Genomic DNA, 22772 nt, shown 5'->3' on the forward strand with positions numbered 1-22772 from the left:
GTTTGCGGGTGGTATGCGGTAGTTCGGCGATGGGTGGTGTGGCTGTACCGTAAAATGGCTTGCATTAGTTCGCAACAGAAGGCTGTCCCTCTGTCAGTGATAACGACCTGAGGTTCACCGTGGCGCAGGACAATTTGGTGAACGAAGAGTCTGGCGGCTTCTTCAGCAGTGGCTCGAGCAAGGGCGCGGGTTTCTGCGTAGCGAGTCAGGTAATCTGTCGCCACAATGATCCACTTATTTCCTGCGGTAGACGTCGGGAAGGGTCCCAGAAAGTCCATTCCGATTTGTTCGAAGGGCCTTGTTGAGGGTTGAAGTGGCTGGAGTAGTCGAGCGGGTTTTGTTGGCGGTCTCTTGCGCCGTTGACACTCTCGGCACGTCCGTACGTATTGCTTGACGTCTTCTAGAATGCGTGGCCAGTAGTAACGCTCACGGATCCGCGAAAGCGTTCGTGTACACCCAAGATGCCCGGAGGTTGGTTCGTCATGTGACGCCTGCAAGATTTCCTGACGCAATGACGACGACACGACAAGAAGGTAGGTGCTCTTCCTAGAGTCGAAGTTCTTGTTCACAAGGACACTGTCTTTTAAGCAGAATGTGTGAAGAGCACGCCTGAAAGTTTTGGGTATCTCCGTACGTTTTCCTTCAAGATGTTCAATGAGACAGTTCAGTTCAGGGTCGGCCCGTTGTTGGGCGGCTAAGTCGGAAGCGGTGATTATTCCTAGAAAACTGGCGTCGTCGTCTGCACATGGTGGTGGTTGCTCAACCGGGGCTCGAGACGGATAATCTGCGAAGGAATGCTTTCTTCCGTTCTTGTGCATTACCGATGTGTCGAACTCCTGGAGCCGCAAGCTCCACCTTGCGACACGTCCGGATGGATCCTTTAGGTTCGCAGGCCACCTTAAAGCATGGTGGTCGGTAATGACGGTAAAATGCCTGCCGTACAAATATAGGCGGAATTTGGAAGTTGCCCAAAAAATTGCCAAGCATTCCTTTTCGGTCGTGGAATAATTGTACTCTGCCTTAGACAAAGATCGACTGGCACAGACGATGACGTGTTCTCGTCCGTCCCGCCTTTGAACAAGAACGGCACCGAGGCCAACACTGCTGGCGTCGGTGTGGATTTCTGTTGCCGCGTTCTCGTCAAAGTGGGCCAAAATAGGGGGCGCTTGAAGACGCCTTTTGAGCTCCCGAAACGCTTCTTCTTGGGGTGCTTCTCACACAAACGACCTGTCTTCTTTCGTTAGACGTGCCATGGGCTCGGAGACCTGCGAGAAGTTCTTGAGAAAGCGCCTATAATACGTGCAAAGTCCGAGAAAGCTTCTGGGGCTCTTGTTTTCGCGGGGCTGCGGGAAGTCTCGAACTGCAGCTGTCTTCTCTGGGTCTGGTAGAACGCCGGCAGAACTGACGACGTGACCAAGAAACTTCAGCTGCTCGTAGGCAAAACGACATTTTCAGGCTTTAACGTAAGTCCTGAAGCCTTAAGTGCATCAAGTACCACTTTTCACCTGCTGATGTGTTCCTCGAAAGATGGAGCGAAGGCTATGACGCCGTCCAAATACACCAAACAAGTTTGCCAATTCAGGCCAGCCAATACGGTGTCCATTACCCTTTCGAAAGTTGCAGGGGCAGTGCAAAGTCCTAATGGCATGACTTCAAACTGGTATAGTCCATCTGGTGTAATAAACGCCGTCTTTTTGCGATCCCTTTCGTCAACTTCCACCTGCCACTAGCCAGTCCTTAGATCCATAGATGAAAAGTATCTGGCATTGCAGAGACGATCGAGGGCGTAATCAATTCGAGGGAGCGGATAAACGTCCTTTCTCGTTACCTTATTGAGTCGGCGATAGTCGACGCATAATCTTGGAGTGCCGTCCCGTTTTTTCACGATCACTACAGGGGAAGCCCACGGGCTTTGGGAGGGCTCAATGATGTTGTCATGAAGCATTTATTGTACCTGTTTCTGGATTGCCTTGCGCTCTTTTATGGACACATGGTACGGCGATTGGTGACTTGGTTGCACATTTCCATCAGTTATGATGCGATGTTTCACTAGCGTTGTCTGGCGGATCTTGGGTGACATGGCGAAACAATCCTGGTAGCTATAGAGCAGTTTCCGCAGCCTTTCGTGTCTTTCCAGAGGCAACGCCAGATTCAGGTTAAAGAACACGTCACGTGTACGAGGATAGAGTGCGTCGTCGATCGTGAGTACATCGCTTATGTCCGGGATGGTCTCGGATAGTGCCACAGTGGTGCCCTTTGCAAGGTGACGATATTCCGAGCAGAAATTAGTGATTTGTACACTGACGGTTCCTTCAACGATGTGAACGATTCCTCTAACGATAGCCAAACCTTTTTCAAAGAGCAAACTCTGGTTGGCCTCGACCAAACCTTCCGCGCAGATGCAGCTATCAGCGCCCACGGGGATGACAGCACTCGAGCGTGGTGGCAATGTGACGTGCTCGTCGAGAATCATTAGCGCCGCTGATAATGCAGGACTTCGATTTCGCGTGACGCCCGTATCTGGTGACAGGGTGATTGTTTGTGCTCGAAGATCTATGATTGCTTTGTTTGCCGAAAGGAAGTCCGCACCGAGAATGACGTTCCGAGAGCACTGGTCCAGGACAACGAAAACAGTAGGATACGTATGCCCTTCCACATCCACATGAGCTGTGCATCTTCTCTTTAGTGTTATGACGTGACCACCTGCCTTTCGTACCTGCGGGCCTTCCCACGAAGTCACTCCTTCTTCAAGTGATCGGCGAACACCGCACTCATGACGGAGAAGTCAGCACCGGTATCAACCAACGCAATTAGGCCCCGGTTGTTGATTTTCACTGCCAGGTCGGTCGATTTTACCTTGGCGTGGCAGGTCTGTCGTTGTGCACTGTTGCGACTTGGACAAAACTTAGTGCTGATACGTCGCTCGTGTCTCTCACACGCTGCAGTTAATGTTGCTCAACTGGGACTTTCGGGCGGGGGAGGGTCTTCAGGGGTGCGCCGGGCAGCAACCACACCTCTATTGGTTGCCGTCTTTAGTTTCTCAAATGAGAGCTAGGGGACCTTCCCCGTGATGCTCCGGTGTTGGCAGGGTGTGGCAATGGGTAACGACGAGACGAAGGCGATGGTGACCTGCAGCGGCCCGCTGGCAAACTTTGTCGCTGCAAATAGTCCTCAATCTCAGCTGGCCTTTGACCAGGTTGCGGACGTGAAGCGCCGACGTGAAATCCGCGTATTCTGAGGTTCCTATAAAAACAGTTACGGTAGAAGTGGCCAGGTTCACCACAGTGAAAACACAGTGGGCGATAGTCGTCAGTCCTTCACACGTCCGACTTTCTAGGGACGGCTCTTTCGGCAGGAGGTCGGTAGACATTTGGTTGTGGGCGTGGCGGTGGAGAGTACGTCGGTTGGGCGGGGCGCACCGGGTTGCGCGCGGCCGCGGCGTACGACATGATTTGCGGTCCTCGTGGAGCCCACTCAGGCTCCTGGCTTGCTGAAACTAATATTCCGGTCCCCAGCGCCTGCTGATCTTCTTGTCTAACGACATCGCTCAACGTCGCTATCTGAGGACAAGAGCTCAGGAACATCTTCCGTAGTTCCTCTTGCACAACAGCCTTTATGGTGTCCCGAAGGTTGCTGACGGTTACAGCATTAAGCTCAGCCGGCGACGTACCGCCTACCAGAGCAGGGCGTGCATACTGTCTTCGCCGCACATCGAGAATCTTTTCCATGGTGGTTGCTTCCGTTACAAATTGGGAGACAGTTTGCGGTGGATTGCGCATTAATCCAGCCAAAAGTTCTTCCTTCACTCCCCTGATAAGGAATCCGAGTTTTTTTTTTTCGTCTGGCATTTGCGGATCTGCTCGACCAAATAGATGCTTCATTTCTTTGACGAAGGCAGCGACGCTCTCGTTAGGGAGCTGGAAGCGCGAATGCAGCTGCCTCTCCGCCCGTTCCTTGTGAGCAACACTTGAAAACGTCCGAAGAAGGCTGCCTTTGAAATCCTCCCTCGTCCTAAGCACAGATCGTGGTTGATAAACCAGGTACGCGCAGACTCTTCCAGTGTAAAGTAGACCCACTGCAACTTTGCTTCGTCATTCCACTTGTTGATGGCAGCCACACGCTCGAACTGTTCCAGCCAGTCCTCGGGGTCGTCGCACGGCGTTCCGCGGAATTTAGGGGGTTCACGGGGTGGCTGCAATACGACGGCTGTTGGCAACTGGGCTTCAGTCATCTTGGCAGGCCGGGCTTCTTTCGTGGCGGGTGGTCTTTCTGGAAGGAGGCCGTGCTCCAGGGGAAGTCCTAGCTGTCGGCGGCTTCTTCTCTGGCCGTCTTTCTTTGCTTGGTGACGACTGGTGTCACGGCTGCACGAGGGGTTACTGAACATACCCAGCACTACCATCAGATGTCACGTGCGTCGTCGTCACTGGAATCCACAGAAGACAAGGGTGCGGCAGACAAGGTTTATTAGTAAGGAGGCGTACTTGTGCCTCTCGCTTAGGGCACAAAAGGAACACTAACAGAATCGGAGCGGCGTGCCCATGCACAGCTGCCGTTCCACCAAAGAACAACCCACAGCTTACGCTGCCAGTTATTTAAGCGCTGAGAAGAAAACACAGAACATGCGCACACCTATCATCAGATACTGCACTGTCTGATACGATGGGCCCATCGGAAGTTAATCGAAGTCCGCTCTAGCCTATCTAAATGACGCGACGGCTGTCGCTCTATAGTGGCAGCTGCGCAGAACGGCATGGCACGTGGTACTATTCACACAAATGCATCACAAGATTGCTCCAAGCTGAAGAATGATCAATGCGATGACACCATTTCTATAAAAAAGGGACCTTGTGTGGTTGTGGACCCCTCAGAGGAAACGTGGCTTATGCCAGAAACTCTTTGCGCAGTATGTCGGCCCCTTGGTTATCGTAAATTGCCTGAGTAACATGACCTACGTGGTGGCCTGCTTGACGTCAGCTGCTCATCGGTCAAGCCCAACACAATTGGTGCATGTAGCTCGTCTCATCCACTTCCATCCAGCGCTCCGCCAGTGATTTGACTCGCCCAGCGGGCTTCATCTACGAACGGGTTAATGATACGGTATGAGCGAAGCCATGGTTTCTGAAGAAGGTAGAGGAAGAAAACTTGCTTGGTTCGGCCTATGTTCGCCATCATCGTCAATCATCACCTGACCTCACCCGTAAATAAACATAGTTAAACTCAATTAGGCGTAACAAGATCATAGCGCGTAGAAGGGTAAACGAACCGGTAGCTGATTCCTGGTGATATAGTGCGCTCTACTGCTCATGACCGCGCCCTTTATAATCATGTTAACAGTTGCAGATTGATCGAGCCACCCAGCCTTCTAGCTGGTTCTTTCTTCATACTCCTTCGTCCAGCAAAAGACTGTCAAGGCTTCTTATCCAGTCGAGGAACAATCAACAGAAGGCATCGCACTAGGACAGGCTACCCTTCTTCATGCAACGGAAGGCATACGCCTTCCGTTTTATGAAGAAGGGCAGCCTGTTTTATCCATGTGGCAGCAGTGTTCCTTGAGCGCGCTCGCGAAATTTGATCACCGGAAAGAGCATACAGTGTGCGTACGAAAATAATTTGTTTAGACTTTATACAGAACATGTCAGCGGCGATGAAAACCTGATACACTTTTCATGAAATTCTGCTCGCAATAAAAATTATACGAAGCCGTCGAAGCTGGCTGGCCTTGTTTACGGTGAGCTTCGTCGTCTTCGCTGTAAAGAATTCGTATGTTCGAAGCATAACATTTTCGTGGGCCTCTTTGATTGGTTTTGTTCTTCACTGCACTCAGCCCCGCCGTGGTGGTCTAGTGGCTAAGGTACTCGGCTACTGACTCGCAGGTCGCGGGGTCAAATCCCGGCTGCGGCGGCTGCATTTCCGATGGAGCTCGAAATGCTGTAGGCCCGTTTGCTCAGATTTGGGTGAACGTTGAAGAACCCCAGCTGGTCTAAATTTCCAGAGCACTTAATTATGTCGTCTCTTATAATCAAGTGCTGGTTTTTGGACGTTAAAACCCACAAATCCATCAATTCACTGCACTCAACAACACTCTTTTCATTTTATTCCATTCAGGCTATAACTCTCCGACTGTTATGTCGGAGAGTTTTATATAAAGCACGCGTGCAATATGTGAGCGCTTAGTGTTGAACCTATCAGTATTCTGAACTTGTGTGTGGATTTCGAGCTTCTACTGCAAGCACTTTTGGCATATATTTGCGTATCTATATATGTATATCTAGCCACTTACAACAAGATGCTCTCGTGATTACCATATTATTTTGACGTCAACTAAAAGTAGTATGGGAAGGTAAGATGGTTTTCAAATATCACGCTCCAGTAAACACTTCATTGATGTCAGAATCGCGTCACGTACGTCGTCAAACACTTTCCCTGAACCAGTAGCACATTCCTGTGGGCGGGTATTTGCCACTGGTTCTGGTTTGTGCCATGTGGTGATTGAAATTTAGTATCTGACCAGGATCGGCGAGAAGAGACATGCCTACTTTTAACGCATTTGCATCAAAAAAAGCGCACTTTGGCAGAGTTGACCCCTCCCGCCACACTACGCATACAATAAATATGATGAACTCAGCAAAAATTGAACACCAGCATTCGGCGTGGCAATTAAGTATTATACCATAGAACTGTAGATAGACCATAATATAGATAGATCGTAGACAGTAGATAGACTGTATATAGACCGTAAACCCCGCATATTATTATTTGTGAAAAATGGAATGCGCTTACAATCCTAAGGAGCTATTTAATTTAAAAAATGCAACACTTGTACTCCTATCATACAGCCATCATGGGCTATCGTAATATGTAGTTAGGTGACATTCGCTGAAGTTGATTCATCTAGCATTGTACTGGGGGGCCATCTTTGCAAGGCGAGCGCTTCATATCAGCTTATCACTTTTGTTCTTGCTACACTCGTGTTCCTGTTGGTATTGTTGCGCGATTGCAAACTCGTTATGTAAGCATGTGCATCTGTTGAAGCCATGTCCATGCGTAAAAAATTTGAAGATACATATACCCTGATTTCATGACGTGTGGCTCAGTAAAAAAATTACAACACGGCGACGTTCCTTCTCCGTGCTTCGCCTAACGTCGATTCTCAGGGTACGTGGAATCTGCCGAATTTTTTCCATTGGCGCAATCAATAACTCACAAAAGGCAGTAAAATCACGATTTCATCGCGCATGGTAACCACGCGTGACATGAGGAAGAACGAAGTTACGGGGGATGGGGGGGGGGTGCATTCATGGTTCAACAAGGTGGAAAACTCTTTACAACTGATATTTCTCGTATATGAACCTTTCAAATCTATGTGTCCTTGACATTTCATGTGAAACCACAGTTATAGCCCCATGAAGAGCGTCAGAGGAACGAAAAACGCCAAGAAATATTGGCACGCCTGAATGTGTATCTTCAGAATCTGTTTTAGGGCTAATATATAGAGCGAGCATGTAAACACGGAAACATTAGAGCAGTCAAGACACCGCAAAAGCGACACTGAAGGATCTCAAAGCTGCAAAAAAGAAAGTGAAGTGATGTATTTTATGGCGAGATTTCTCGTTCGGGTTATAGAATAAGACAAACGGTTGCGCGCCGCAATTATGGCGCGGCAGCGGTGGTGCCAAGGTCTCCCTCAGAACCTCGCCGGCGGCGCAAACGTCGAGACTAATAACGGGCGGCGGTAGCGTGGCGACACACAGATCTAGACTGTAGTAGATCCTTTTGTCAAGATCGTGCCGAATTGGCTAACATAACAGATTATTCTTTAACCTACGTGGCCGCTAGCAATAACGCTATATTATTCGATGACACGTGTATAAAAGCCGACGCGCTTCCGTACTTGTCATTTCATCGACGGCAGACGTTCTGCTCACCGCCGTCAGTACCAGTGTATTGCTATAATCTAACTGTTCTTTTAAGTGGACACAGGTTCGGCCCAAATAAGCACTTATATATATATATATATATATATATATATATATATATATATATATATATATATATATATATATATATATATATATATATAAATATGTGTGTGTGTGTGTGTGTGTGTGACGTATCAAGTGATGATTAGTAGAGGTCGAGAAGGAAGAAGTGCAGAAAGGAATAAACATGGCGTATGAGCCAGGCCACGTCGCCCAGTCATTGTAGCGTCACATATATATATATATAAATATATATATATATATATATATATATATATATATATATATATATATATATATATATATATATATATATATATATATATATATATATATATATATATATTCAGCAGGAAGTTCAAGGGGTCTGGTACGTATAAAGAACACAAGCGAGTACACGTACGAAAGAGCAATACTTTTATGCCAACGTTTCAGCCGTGGCACGGCCTTCGTCAGGGAATAAAGAGTAGACAAGCAGATGCCCCTTTTAAGGGCCGTTGAAATCACACAATTGATCAGAATAGTGATTAGAAAGTGCGAAAGCAATACCAAAACAACATTGTCAGTATAATTTGATACGAGTATTGAGCAACAATATCGCTGTGGATAACTCAAGATATGAGCGCATAGCTTCAGCGTAGGGCAAATTTTTATGCGTAGGGCAAATTTTTAAAGCAATAAAGCACTTCATAAGCCAAGCGAATATCATGAGCACATGTCACGCACACTGTAAGATACCCGAGGGACAGTAAACAAAATTCAACTGGTAACTGAAGCGTCAAGTTTGATGCCAAACTACTGCATGCGCACATATAATAAATGGAAGCACACACAAAAAACGTACGTGTACTCGCTTGTGTTCGTACGTGTACGTGTACGTGTACTCGCTTGTGTTCGTGTACTCGCTTGTGTTCTTTATATATATATATATATATATTACTGTGCATGCACATACACACGCACGCTACACATGTGCGACGCTCACGGGCACATTTGTGGGCGTGTATATACACACAATCGAAAATAAAAAAATTTTCGTGTGTGGGGGAAAAGATTGCAGCCGTTTAAATTGAGAACGGGTAGCACAAGGACTTGTACAAAAAATAGGCATTTACAAAAAGTACTGTCACATAGGTAACGCGACATATTCCCTAATGTGCTTGCTTGGTAAACGAAACCATACTCCGCGCCCGAATAATAATAAGAATGCACACTTGCTAAATCAAGGTGTACTCATTCAGGCTAATTAAGTCGTTGCGAAGAAATTGAATAAAACAAACATCCGTAGTTTCCGTCACTTTTTGCCATGCGAAAGTTTTTATTTGCTCCGTTCTGCATCGCGAGTGGTCTGCATGCTTCGGGCAGAGAGAGAACGATATGTTGCCATTTTTACATCGCGATGCCACGCATTGCGGCACCACCGGCACACTTCAATGGCCTTTCGACATCGCTTTCGTCTACTTAGAGCTCGCGCATGCGGCATGCCAAAAATGAACGAACTATGCCACCGCTTCTTAACGCGCTCAACTTAGTAACATATCTCTTTGCAAGGTTGACCTTCTTAGCGCTGTTTCGTGGTGCGGACGCTAGGTGGTGACCGCTTAGCTGGAATTTCATCAGTGAAAAGATTAGAAGAAAAGAGCCGAATGAATGGCAGAAGTAGTAAACAAAAAAGACAGAAAGGCAGCTGCAAAGTTTTGGAACCATCTCAATTCTCTGAGTAATAGGACAAGCATGGAAGAGAGGTTTACAATTACAGGCTGCAGCTGGTAAGACTAGAAGGGGTTGAGGTGATGGAATATATGAAAACGATGATGACAGAAAATTTTAAACGCGAAGAAAGCGCTGCATGCACCATACCATACCAGAATGAACCAATTAGCACAGTCACTTCACTGGAACAGCAAGATTAGAAAAGGGCCGTAGAAAGGGCTCGTAATAGCACACCAACAGGCTCTCACGGCATTCCAATCATGCTAATAAATAAATTAGGACGGTGCTTAAGCAAGCATTAGGAGAGGCAGTGAATAAAAAGCAGTATCTCTTCTATCATCCAGCAGTATCTCTTCTGTTGGCAGGAAGGCACGATGGAGGAAACAACGAAAGGCTTACGCATCTGTCTTTTCGCTCTGCAGTTCACCGTGGTCACGGCTGTTGCGTCGGTGCTTGGCCTTCCGGACGACTTTCCACCCATGGGAGGAATATGCGAGGCCGCGCCTGTTGGAAACGGCTTGCGTGAACCTGTCCGAGCGCATTGAACGCCCCCTGGAATATCACCGATGCGCAGCCCCCACGACAACGTCATCAAGTTCGGAAACAATATTACCGAGCATCCAGCAGTATCTCTTCTGTGGGCACAGAGGCACGATGGAGAAAACAACTAAAGGCTTACGCATCTGTCTTTTCACTCTGCAGGTTGGTTGCTTTTCCAAATTACCCTCTAGCAGCTTCCGATCAGATGATCCTTTCCTTGTCGTGCTTTCGTGCCCCGAAGCAGTTCGCGAGAGTGCATTGCATCTTCGGTGCCTCCTGCTCCTGGGAGGTGACATCGAAACAAATCCTGGACCTATGACTAAAACTAAGGAAGAGAAGCTTAATTCAGTTTTTTGATAGTGTGCAACGCATTGAAGCTAACAATGTGAGCTTTCTCGAATCCGTGAACCAGGTTTTTCTCCTACATGCCACCTTAAAAAAAGATTTCGAATCTCTGACTTAAAGAGTAGACGAGCTCTAGAACGAACTTCAGTCACTGTCGACACAGCACTCTTCCGCGAATGCAGAAAACATTTCCAAGATGCAAGTAATAATCGATGAATTACAGTCAAAGGTGACAGGGAGCATTCCGGGCTTGGACCCTCGCATGAAAAAGAGCTTTCGAGAATTCAAGACAAAATAGATGACTTGAAAAACCGCTCCCACCGGTCTAACTTACTTTTTTACGGAGTCGCCGATACTGACGGTTCTGAGTCGTGGGAGGCCTCTGAGCGAATCGTAAAAGAGCTCTGTTCAAGCCAGTTTAGCATATCTGTTTCGTCTATTTCTAGAGCCTGAAAACCACCTGGGCAGGTTTTCAGGGGATAAGAAGCGTCCAATCATAGCAAAATTTTTTAACGAGAAAGAAGTTGAATCCATTTTGAGCAAGGGCTTCAAACTGAAAAACGCAAAACTAAGCGTAGCACGAGACTATTCTGAGGCTGTGCGCGACAAAAGACGCAAACTGCTGCAGTTTGCAAAGAGCTTAAAGAAGGATGGTGACCGTATTCGTCTCATTTTCAATAAGTTGTTCGTTAACGATGACGTTTACATGTGGGACACAGAGTCGAACAGTGCTAAACAACTTTCACGTCGCAACAACACTTGACGCATTCCATATGTCCATCCCCCTGTCTTCTCGTATCACCAACCAGCACCTTTATATCAGCCATCTGAAGCAAACGAATCATCAACTAGTTCTCTTGATCACGTAAAAGGCTTTCATTTTTCGTACAACCAAGCCAGAAGTACCCTCAGTAAACGGAACAAAAAAAGTTCATCCCAAACCTCAGCAGTTAAGGCTTCGACAAATAAGGCATCACGCGAAATAACTTTCGCAAATGTGAATGCGCGCAGCATCATGAACAAATTAGATGCTTTAGAATCGTTGCATATTGGCCTCAAACCCTACTTCTTGGCCGTTACTGAAACGTGGCTAACAAGTGATATCGAAGATCCTGAGCTAACACTCCCAAACTACGCGGTCATACGCAAAGATAAACCAGCACGAGGCGGCGGCGTAGCTGTCTTTATAGGTAAAAGAATCCCCTTCACATTACTTTCAGACGTAGAAGGCGTAGAGGCTGTTTTTTGCAAACTTAAATTCATAACCCCCGTTATCGTTCTCGGGTGTGCATACCGTGCCCCTTCATGAAACCTTGAGTGCATGGATGCCCTGTGCACGTATATGCGGCGTCACGCATCTAATGCCGGAGTTATTCTAGTGGGGGACTTTAATCTGCCTGACTTCAACTAGGAATCAATGCAGTACCACAGCGCCTGCTCTGAAATAATTTACGATTCAATTTTTTCTTTAAACCTTTCACAAATAGTGACGCAGCCTACGCGTGTACAGAGACACATCTCGAGTATGCTGGACTTAATCTCTCTCACTGATAACTTTCCGGTACATGAAGCAACGATAGAACTTCTAGACGGCATTTCAGACCATAAAATAGCTTATTGTAGGATACCTATAAAGGACAGTAAAACGTCTGCATACTCAGAGGAAACATTTCCAGACTTTTGTAATGCCGATGACGTAGCAATACATAACTTACTGTTCGACGAATTTCCATCATTTCAAGATTAAGCCTCTGACTGCACTGCGACTATAGAAATGTGGCATAAATTCAAAGAAATGGTTCTTTTTTGCTTACAAAACCACGTTCCTTGGAAGAAAAAGAAGACCAGAAAGATAAAGCCATTAGTCACACGGTCGTTATACATGCTAAAAGAAAGGTGAAGCGTTTGAGGAAAAATCTGAAAGAGAAACCAAATATTTACAGCCGACCAATTTTGAGCGCAGGTATAACTGACATGAAAAATAAAATAAAGGCGGCCAAGTCTACTTATCTTGAAAAAAACTCTACCTCGGTTCATAAAAAGTTCTCCGACAAAATTTTGCCAATACATGAATCCCAAGGTCCGTAAAATGACCCAGGAAACGCCTGAAGAAAACGCCTATTCCGCAAACGTATTAAATAGCTATTTCCAATCAATTTTTACAGTTGACGACGGAAAACAGCCTCACATAGAAATTAGAGACGAGAAATCTATTAAGCGATTATTCGTTTCAGAACAGGGAGTTTTCAACTTACTATTGAAGTTGGATAGCAAAAAAAGTTCCGGACCAGACAGCATACCTAACGCGTTTTTAAAAAGATAGGCCGAATGGATAACAAAATACCTGTGCCGGATTTTTAACCAACCATTGTCGTCGTGTGTCCTACCAAAGGATTGGAAAATAGCAAACGTGATTACTATACATAAGTCCGTAAATAAAAATGAACCTTGCAATTATCGGCCCATCTCATTAACACGTACGGTTGGTAAACTGCTCGAACACAAAATCTTAAAGCACATAACGAATCACCTAGAAGAACAAAAGATACTGTCCTCTTTTCAACACGGCTTCCGCCAGGGCATGTCTACTCTAACACAACTAATTGAAATGGTCCTTGACGCCTCATTAAGCATCGATCGCCAAAAACAAATTGATCTTATTCTGCTAGATTTCTTGAAAGCACTTTATCGGGTGTCGCACAGCAAACTCATCTTGAAACTCCAATTTCTAGGCAAGGGCCAAATTGTTGACTGGATTACTAACTTCCTAACAGACAGGTCGCAGTTCGTAGAATTAAACCATGTCCAATCTTCAATCGTACCGGTGACCTCTGGAGTACCGCAAGGCCGTGTTTTGGCGCCGGTATTATTCTTAATTTTCGTGAAAGATCTTCCTTCATCTGTCAATGTTGGATGCACATTATTTGCAGATGACTGCATCCTGTACAAAGAAAACCACTCACACGATAACCATATCGCCTTAAACACAGCACTAGACGCAGTTTCAGCCTGGTGCAGTGATTGGAAAATGAAGATCAACGAAAAAAAGTCCATGCTCTTATCTATAACTAGGAGAAAGAATCCATCCAATTTCAATTACGTCATCGATTCAGCTACCCTTTCTAAAGTCACGGAACCTAAGTATCTAGGGGTCATTCTGTCACATGGCCTACGGTGGGACGCTCATATGCATTACATCACATCATCTGCGCTGAAAAGACTGTTATTTATAAAAAGGCAATTACAATAAGAACCACCACACACAAAATTACTGGCCTACAACACACTTATACGGCCCATCCTGGAGTACGCAAACACTGCCAGGTTCCCGTACACAAAAAAACTAACCAGCAAGCTCGAAGGTGTTCAAGGAAAAGCGCTTAGGGTCATCTTTAACAAATTTAACCGAACAGATTCACCTACGGAGCTGCTCAAAGAGGCTGGATTACTAACCATAAAAAAAACGGGCGATATTGGCACGCTTCAAGCTGATGTACCAACTGTTACATGGTCAACTAAACATAGACAAGTCCCGCTACATAAAGCTATCCGCAGCTAGAACTACCCGCCACATATACTCTCATACCCTCTCCCCTTAGAGATTTCACACAGATTCCTTCAAATTCTCGTTCTTCCCGCTTGCGATCAGAGAACGGAACAACCTGTCCCCCTCCATTACCAGTAGCACGTCCTTAGCCACCTTCACAAGACTAGTAGAAAGCGACTTGAAAGCCTCGCAGACATAATGTGGTGCTATGTGATCTCTCTTGTTATTTAAGTAAAGTGCCAATATGATTGTACCTTGACAAATGTGTTTACATATTTTCTTTTTGTTGTTGTTGTTTTGTTGATTTTTTTCTTATTATTTTTTCTTTCTAATGACTGTACTTAATCACTGCCTTAGATCGCCCACCTGTTATAATCCCTCTGGGATTGGCAGTATGTATAAAAAATAAATAAATAATAGATTTTGAAGCCCCCAGTGGGTTGAAACTGCACGGATGAGCATCATCTCTAAAAAAAGAGGAACCAAGGCGATATAATATAGAATTTTTTAATTCACTCTACAACGTCATTATCTTTATGTTGTTACACTGCGTTTACAAGAATTGCTTTTGTTTTCGCGCCCCGCCGCGGTGGTCTAGTGGCTAAGGTACTCAGCTGCTGACTTGCTCGTCGCGGGTTCGAATCCTGGCTGCGGCGGCTGCATTTCCGATTGAGGCGGAAATGTTGTAGGCCCGTGTGCTCATATTTTGTTGCACGTTGAAGAACCCCAGATGGTCGAAACTTCCGGAACCCTCCACTACAGCGTCTCTCGTAATCATATGATGGTTTTGGGTCGTTTAACCCAACATATAATTCAATCAATTACTCTTGTTTTCGCATGTTTCAGTGTACACCTTTTCTAGTGTTTCCGCCCTTTTCGATTGCTCGTTACGTACACAAAACTCTATGTCAACACTGCTTTATGAACGGGCCCCAGGCTTTTTGAAGCTGCATATTTTGCCGCGTTTCGCCTGGGGTGACCCCAATAACTATTGGAAACAAGCTTTCTTGATTCTTGACAAACTACCACCCTATAACAGTGACATAAGTAGTTTACAGGCTGCTGATAGAAAATGAAAGACTACACACATGGGTGGAGAATGAGGGGCTCCTGGGATAACTACGAAATGGGTTCCGTAAGCGGAGGTCGGAGAACAATCTGTTCTCATTAATGTAGTGTATGGAGGATGTGGAAAAAAAACACATGACCTTGTGGCTGGCATTGCTATCTATCAATCAAGCTTACGATTTCGTGATTCAAAAAGGCTTGTGGAGAATACTGGACACAGTATATGTAGAATATTCAATAACAATGGTCTAAAGGATATCTAATAAAGTGACAAAGTAGTTACAAAATAGAGAGAACAGATATCCAAACTTACATAAATACCACGTGGACCTCGCCAGGCATGTCCCTTGTCACGTTTGTTATTCATGGTGTATCTACAGAAACTAAAATTCAATTCAAAGCCGAGTCGACTCCGCTTCAGTCTCTTCTTTCAAGCAAGCAAAGCACGTTTAACAGTCATTACCAGCATTAATGTATGCAGATGATATTGCCACAAGAAATCACCATTGCTTCGCGTAACGCGGACGTCGGGAACGAAGAGAAACGGTAACGACACGACTACGAGCGATGAAGCCAGCCGCAATGCACGAGCCGGCTCTGCATGCGCACGGTTTCTACCGAACAGCCAATGCGCGTAAAGAATAAAAGAACGAGGGCGCTCGAGGCAGAGACTTACGAGGACTACTGACCGGCCCACAGCTACCGACCGGCGCACGCCTTGGTCCGCAATACTCCCATTCCGGCCTCGAACAGCAGCGAACGACCGCCAGAATTCTCCCAGATCTTTTCTTTTGCTATTTCCTGCTTCAAAGTTCAGTAGGTTTCAAGTGATTATTTCATAAGCATTCTAATCTTCCACATGTTCCTCTCTGTTTCCTTCACCTTTTTTCTTAACCGATGTTTCCATTTGGCTTGGTATTATGTTGTCTATATACTTGCTTGACAATTTTCGAGTTCACTTCCTCCATTTAGTATAAACTTTTTCATGTACAGGTAGCTGGAAACATTCTTTAGCCCAACGTTCTTGTCTCATTTCTCAGAATCGCTTATCAAAATCTATCTTGCTGGTAGCTTCTCTACACTCGAACGATGTCCATCCCATGTCACCCTGTGCCCCCTTAGTTGGGGTATTCCCGTTTGCTCCCAAAGCAAGTATACTTATCCCACGTTGTTTCATTTCCCATCTTGCTTGCAACTCTGATCTCCTGCACAAGAACGCATTGCCGTACGTCAAACCCGAGACCATGACACCTTTCCGAAGCTCTTTCACAACGTCATACACATAATTTAGTTCCACAGTGCCTTTTTTTTGTCATTACGGCTGCATTTATGTTGCCCTTAGTTATTAAGTATCTTTCGTGCTCTAATAGGTACTCAGCCTCGTTGTCTATCCATGCCTCAAAATACTTGTATTTATTCATTATTTATAGTATGACTTCCTGTATCTGATGCTCACTGCCTCTGTTATCATCAAAAATTGTGATTGCCGAATTTTTCCTTCTGAACTTTAGCTTTAACCTATCTCCCACAATTCCGCGGATGTCTATCAATCCGTGAAGAGCTGACCGGCACACAGCAATCTTCTCAATTGCTTTGCGCCCTTCACTTTGGGCACCATTTTGCCCTTTAATAAGCAGTGTAAATAGACATCCTTGTTATGAGGCTGCTACATTCGTTACAATATAATATAAATGGGGAGCTCTGCAGGAATGGATAGACATCCACGGAAATGTGGGAGATAAGTTAAAACCAAAGTACAGAAGGAAAAAATGGGCAATCACAATTTTTGTTAATAACAAAAGCAGTGAACATCAGATACAGGAAGTCATACTATAATTAATGAATAAATACAAGTATTTGTGCGTATGAATAGACAACGAGGCTGGGTAACTATAAGAGCACGAAAGATACTTAATAACTAAGGGCAACATAAATGCAGCCGTAATGACAAAAACGGCACTGTGGAACTATGTTACGTGTATGACGTTGTGAAAGAGCTTCGGAAAGGTGTCATAGTCCCGGGTTCAACATTTGGCAATGCGTTCTTGTGCATGAGATTAGAGTTGCAAGCAAGATTGAAAATTAAACAACGTGGAATAAGTAGACTTTTTTTGGGAGCCCACGGGAATACTCCAACTAAGGGGGTACAGGGTGACATGGTATGGACATCGTTCGAGTGTAGGGAAGCTACCAGCAAGATAGATTTCGATGAGCGATTGTGAGAAATGAGACAGGAACGTTGGACTATAGAATGTTTTCAGCTACTTTTACATGAAAAATGTTGATACTAAATGGAGGAAGTGAACTCGAAAATTGTCAAGCATGTATATAGACAACATAATACCAAGCCAAATGGAAATATCGGTCAAGAAAAAGGTGAAGAAAACAGAGAGGAACATGTGGAAGATTAGAATGCTTATGAAATAATCACTTGAAACCTACTGAACTTTCAAGCAGGAAATTGCAAAAGAAAAGATCTGGGAGAATTCTGGGGGTCGTTCGCTGCTGTTCGAGGCCGGAACGGGAGTATTGCGGACCAAGGCGTACCGAGCCAAATATGAAAGTACGGACATGGTATGTATCGCGTGCGGAGAAGAGCAGGAAATGACTTAACAAATGATAATGTTTTTTAAAAGGCTCCACCCTATAGTTCGGGATAATGGCGCAGAATTTTCAAAGCAATCGGCTTTGAAGACAGTGAAGTCTAAATATACTTTAAACAGATAGAAATAACCAGGAGAAGTCCAAATAAACTTTAAACAGATAGAAATAACCAGGAGGAGGCTAACTCATTGGTGGCTACAATCAAGGCGTAAATCAAATTCAATCCTTAAACACATAGTGAGAGTACTTTACGTTATGGCTAGGTGGCGTGCGCAACCACCCGGCAGCGCCGGATACACCATTCTTCTATCCTTCCAAACTACTCTCCCAGGGTGACATTATCGGGGTGCGCTAGCGCTGACACCAGTTCGGAGTTTCTCCTGTTGTCTTTCTTGCTCCGTGTAATGGGCGTCCAGTTTATGGAGGTCGGTGTCGGTATTTCTCACGAATTCATGCGCCAAGTGCTTTTCAGAAATGATTCCCGCATGAGGTATGGGAAATGCGTTCTTTCAAATGGTAGTGTTATGGCAGATTTCGTTCAACACCCGTGACCCTCCTCCTCAATTCTACCCTATCTTCACTGTCTCAGCCTTAGCGAAATTTATTAGTTTTTTTACTGTGGCTTGCCAGAGCGGAGCTGAATTTAACCATTCTAGCTTAAGGTAACTGGCCTGTTCTTCTTTCCTGTGACACAATGCTTCTTGTTTGTACGTATTTTTTCATACTGCTCATCATTGCTTTTTTTAGTGAACTTTGTTAGGCGTTATTCCGCAAAGCCACACACCTAAATGAGAGATATTGTTTGAGATAGGTCCGGATAATTTCGAGTATCCTCTGCATAAGCGTCAGCATATACGGAAACACTATATTTTCGATCAGTCATTGTTATTCAGCGCTACGAAATCATTCTTTGACCATTACGAACACAACTGCCCTGGCAACGAAACGAATAGAGCACCATAAGTGAAGTAAATTCTCACAATATGAGGTACCCGCGGCCAAAAAAAAAAAAAAACACTCGCCGAGTAAAAGAACGCGTCGTATTTGCCTCGTTAACTAATTATGACCTAACGAGGCACATAGCTCGAAAACAATTACAGCGTCTTAGCAGCACCTTAGCAGCAGCGTCTTAGCAGCAGGAGAACAGCGTCTTAGAAGCAGGAGAAAATCAAGTCCATGATAGCATCAGCAACAATAGTCCTGGAGTGATCTCGGATACCTCTAATGCAAAGACTGGTGAGGAGGCAAGCTACTTCAAAAAGGGTCGCAAAATATTTAGAATAGTCTCTAACGTAGGTGTGTATAACCTCGCCTGTTCAGGCTAGCGGATAATAGAATGGCTTCGACTCGTATGATGTTGAAAGACGGATGTGATTGAAGCCAGCATGCTAAATGAATCGCCTAGATTCAATTACTCATGAACATTTGCTGAACATTGGTAGCCTTTCTGTTTGTGATGTTTGAGCCCAGAATTTTTCTGCGCAAGATCAAGAGAATACAGAAGCTGTGAACAATAAGAACCACGAAGTTCTTCGCTGGGGGAAACTGGCGATCACTGCAAAGACTCACACTTAGCGTAAATTCATTGAAGGAAGTGTAAATTAGAGCAGAAAAAGACAATACATAGCCAGTGCTAACAAGTGGCAGAGCCACTGGGTTAAATAACAAAGAAAAAGAAGACAATTGAGCCTGCTGGTGATTGATGTATACTCCGCTGGCTCTTATCTGCTTGAGAGTGTGTATTTCCAACCACGCAGTATACATAACGCATAAATCAGGAAGGCTCTGTTAACGAAGACCTAGGCATGCAGCAGACTACGCCTCTTTAGCGCATGACGGCCGTTTTTTTAGGTCACTGTGTGCTTGGCTTCACTAATCGTAATATTCTAGTGTGAATAAAGACTCACAACAGACACCAATACCCATGTCGCACGACTGACACTCAGCCGGCTTGACTGAAATTTTGTGGAGACGAGATTCAAGTAGACCCATAATGTGATCATTTCTAGTTTACGTTTGACAAGACCAGGCAGTCGAAATTATGCACAGGTGTTTTCAAAGACATCTCCTATTTATGTAAGTCTGCTTTGCGCTTTTTAATTATATACACCAGAGTAATATCGAGCAATTTTCAAAGATGGGTGCCGATAACGGGGATTGTGGCACTGAAAGGTTGAGCCACTCGATCGTTCGCGAAAAACTGTTCAAATATGCAGCAAGTGAAGTAAGGTTTTCCGCAACGCCATTGCGGTGCACTCAATTTTTTTTGAGTGCTGATAGTGGGGCGTGCTTCACTGCGAAGCAAGCACGGTGCGCAAGTGCGTCGCAAGAGATCACAATGTCTGTGTGCTTGCGCCGATAAGCTTCGACGCCCGACCACGCCGTGTGAGCTGGCGCCCCGTGGCCACGCTGCCCCGTGTTCGCACACACAGTCGTCGACTCTGTACACTTTCTAGCCAGTCGCCACTGTAAGAGCGACGACCGAAGATAATGTCAGCGCTGACAATGTTACAAAGGAAAGCGCGCCCCAACCAGCCACTTTGACTTGCGTCGTAAACTTGGACTGGTATGTAAATATGCATTTCAGTGCTTAATTTCACAGTAGTAAACTCATACAAATTATACGCTAAAGCGTAGATAATAAATTAATCAGGGAAAGCAGCATAGAAACTCGTTTTTAGTCGCGTATGGGCTCTGTCTGCGATACGCGCAGGTAATGTGAGGATACGTCAGCTATTCGCAGATTTCACTCTTCAGAGTGCATTGTTCGTGCAGTCAGCGCCCTTGACAGCGGGCAAGAAGCCTGCGGTGAGTCAGTGTGCTACAACGAAAAAAAAAAAATTGGCAGCATATCCACGGAGTGGATGATAGAGAGTGGGGCGAAGCATTCATCCGTCCATTCGTTCGTGCTTCCTTCCGTCTGTGCGACCGTCCATGCGTCCATTCATGCATCTGTCTGTGCGTCCGTTCGTCCATCTATTCAACACTCCAAGTACCACCATCTCGCATCTTTTCATTATATATTCCCCATATAGAAACACCGCCATCCAGCGGACATTCCAAGGACTAAACGAGAGGTGGCACACGCACACTTTCTAACAGCTTGCGCTTCGGGTCTACTTCCCACCTTTAACCACCTCGAGTTCATGGTATGTACTAGTTTACTGCATTCATGGCACTGCGGTCCAACACTCGCTAAACCTTTCTAAAACCAAAAAGGTTACGCCAAGCGAGTATAACGTAGCAACCTTTTCCTGGCAGATAGAGCTCAATGTACATGCCAATGGCTTCATGGGAAAGGAGAGACAGTAGAATTCGGCTTTTACTTTCTTACGGCTTGCACTTCGTACCTACTTCCCACCTTTAACTACCTCGAGTTGATTCATGGTATATACTAGTTCATCGTATTCATGGCACTGCGGCTCAACGCTTGCTAAACCTTTCTAAAACTAAGGTGGTTACACCCAGCGGGTATAATGTAGCAACCCTTTTCCTTCAGATATTGCTCAATATACATGCCATGGCTGCTAATGGGAATCACAGCGTGCACGTTAACTAAAAGCCGAATGCTCCTGTCTCTCTTACCCCATTATCAGCTATTGGCATGTACATTGGTCTCTCTTACCCCATTATCAGCTATTGGCATGTACATTGAGCACTATTTTTTGTTGTTCAACAACGCACAGAAGAAATCTCTCACCGGCACCACCTTGGAGGTCAAAATGTTTGCAGGTCAAAGCGTAAGACTGGTTACATACTACGTAAGACTGGTTACATACTATGCTATGGCTGCCAAAACCACTGCGCAGGTAGTTAGTGCCATAACCAAACGGTATGTGGCAGTGGTATGCAGTTTAGCTGAAAAATCGCGCCGGTATGAAACCATCGTCAGAGATAAGAAGCAGTAGTCGATGGCACACGTTATGGAGGATATGGTCATCAAGCAATGATTGCCCGCACAAAAGAAAAAAAAAATGTTTTCGCTGTGAGAAGATGGGTCAATTCGCATGAAAATGCCGCTCCAAATCGAGGCTCAAGGCTTGTAGCAGGTAGACTGGCACTGCTGACGCCGTTCAGAGTGAGAGCACTGCATATGGAACCGATGAAACTCATATTTAAACAGTCTTCTCTGTGCAACAAGGGAGAAGCGACGTTTGCTACAGGCGTATCGCAGGTCATTCGTAGGGGGGGGGGGGGGGGTCCATGCCCCTGAATTATTGATACGGGATCATCTTTTTTCAGTAATTCCTCAAGAAGTGTATCTGAAGCATCGCCTGAGCTGGCCGCGCTTATCAAAATGCAAACAGACGCTCACCTACTACCTGGGCAAGCTGCTCATTGCCGGTGAACTGCAGTTTCAAGCTGGGTCTTTAAGAAAAGCTTTCCCTGCCACCCTGAACGGTATAGGGTGTTCTGGCCCTAGCCGATGCGGTAAAAATTCAATCTAAGCATTGCCAAAACTTCCGAGCGAGTTCCTCGGAACAGTGCAATCTATGTCAGATGCTCGCGACAGCCTCTCCACTGAGTTTCATGCCCTTTTTCAATCTGGGCTTGAAAAAATTCTGGGGCCTCTGGTGAAATTCCACCTTCGAGTAGACGGTCACTCTAAGTTCCACAAGGCATGGACTATGCCGTACGCTCTTCGTGAGAAAGTGTAAACGGAGCCGTAATGCTTAGTGAGTGAAGGCATATTATCGCCTATAGCACAATCAGAGTGGGTGGTACCAATAGTGCCTGTATTAACGAAAGTCGGGTCCTTTCGCATCTGCGGTGACTTTAAAACACAATCAATTCTGCGTGCGTGATTGAGTATTATCCACAATCTAACATCGAGGATATAATCGCATCACTTCGTGAGGGATCTCGTTTTACTACAATTGATGTGAAGGACGCGTATAACCATAATATTTGACTTGAATGAAGAATCGAAGAAGCTGACCGTCATAAGTACGCATAAGGGGCTATTGCGCTATAAC

General features: G+C 45.3%; 2 protein-coding genes across 14 annotated transcripts in view; one reads left to right on the forward strand and one right to left on the reverse strand.

Annotated features, from left to right (window-relative positions):
• The window catches only part of LOC119168738 (Kv channel-interacting protein 4), an 850622-nt gene that overhangs the window by 212242 nt on the left and 615608 nt on the right, over positions 1 to 22772 (reverse strand). The gene's annotated exons all lie outside the window — the stretch shown is intronic.
• The window catches only part of LOC119167749 (uncharacterized), a 197231-nt gene that overhangs the window by 41805 nt on the left and 132654 nt on the right, over positions 1 to 22772 (forward strand). For 7 of the 9 annotated variants that reach the window (XR_012884083.1, XR_012884086.1, XR_012884084.1 and 4 more), the window contains one exon: positions 10115 to 10394. The exons of 1 other annotated variant lie outside the window; for it this stretch is intronic. Coding sequence is in view for 2 of the 8 variants with exons in the window: in XM_075865796.1 (XP_075721911.1) it covers positions 10347 to 10394 (48 nt within the window). In the remaining 6 variants the exon portion in view is untranslated. Of the gene's footprint in view, positions 1 to 10028; positions 10395 to 22772 lie in introns of those variants that run through there. One more of the 9 variants, XM_037419278.2, reaches the window with a different exon arrangement.

The sequence above is a fragment of the Rhipicephalus microplus genome, chromosome 6 (genome assembly GCF_043290135.1).
Source record: "Rhipicephalus microplus isolate Deutch F79 chromosome 6, USDA_Rmic, whole genome shotgun sequence".
NCBI lineage: Eukaryota > Metazoa > Arthropoda > Arachnida > Ixodida > Ixodidae > Rhipicephalus > Rhipicephalus microplus.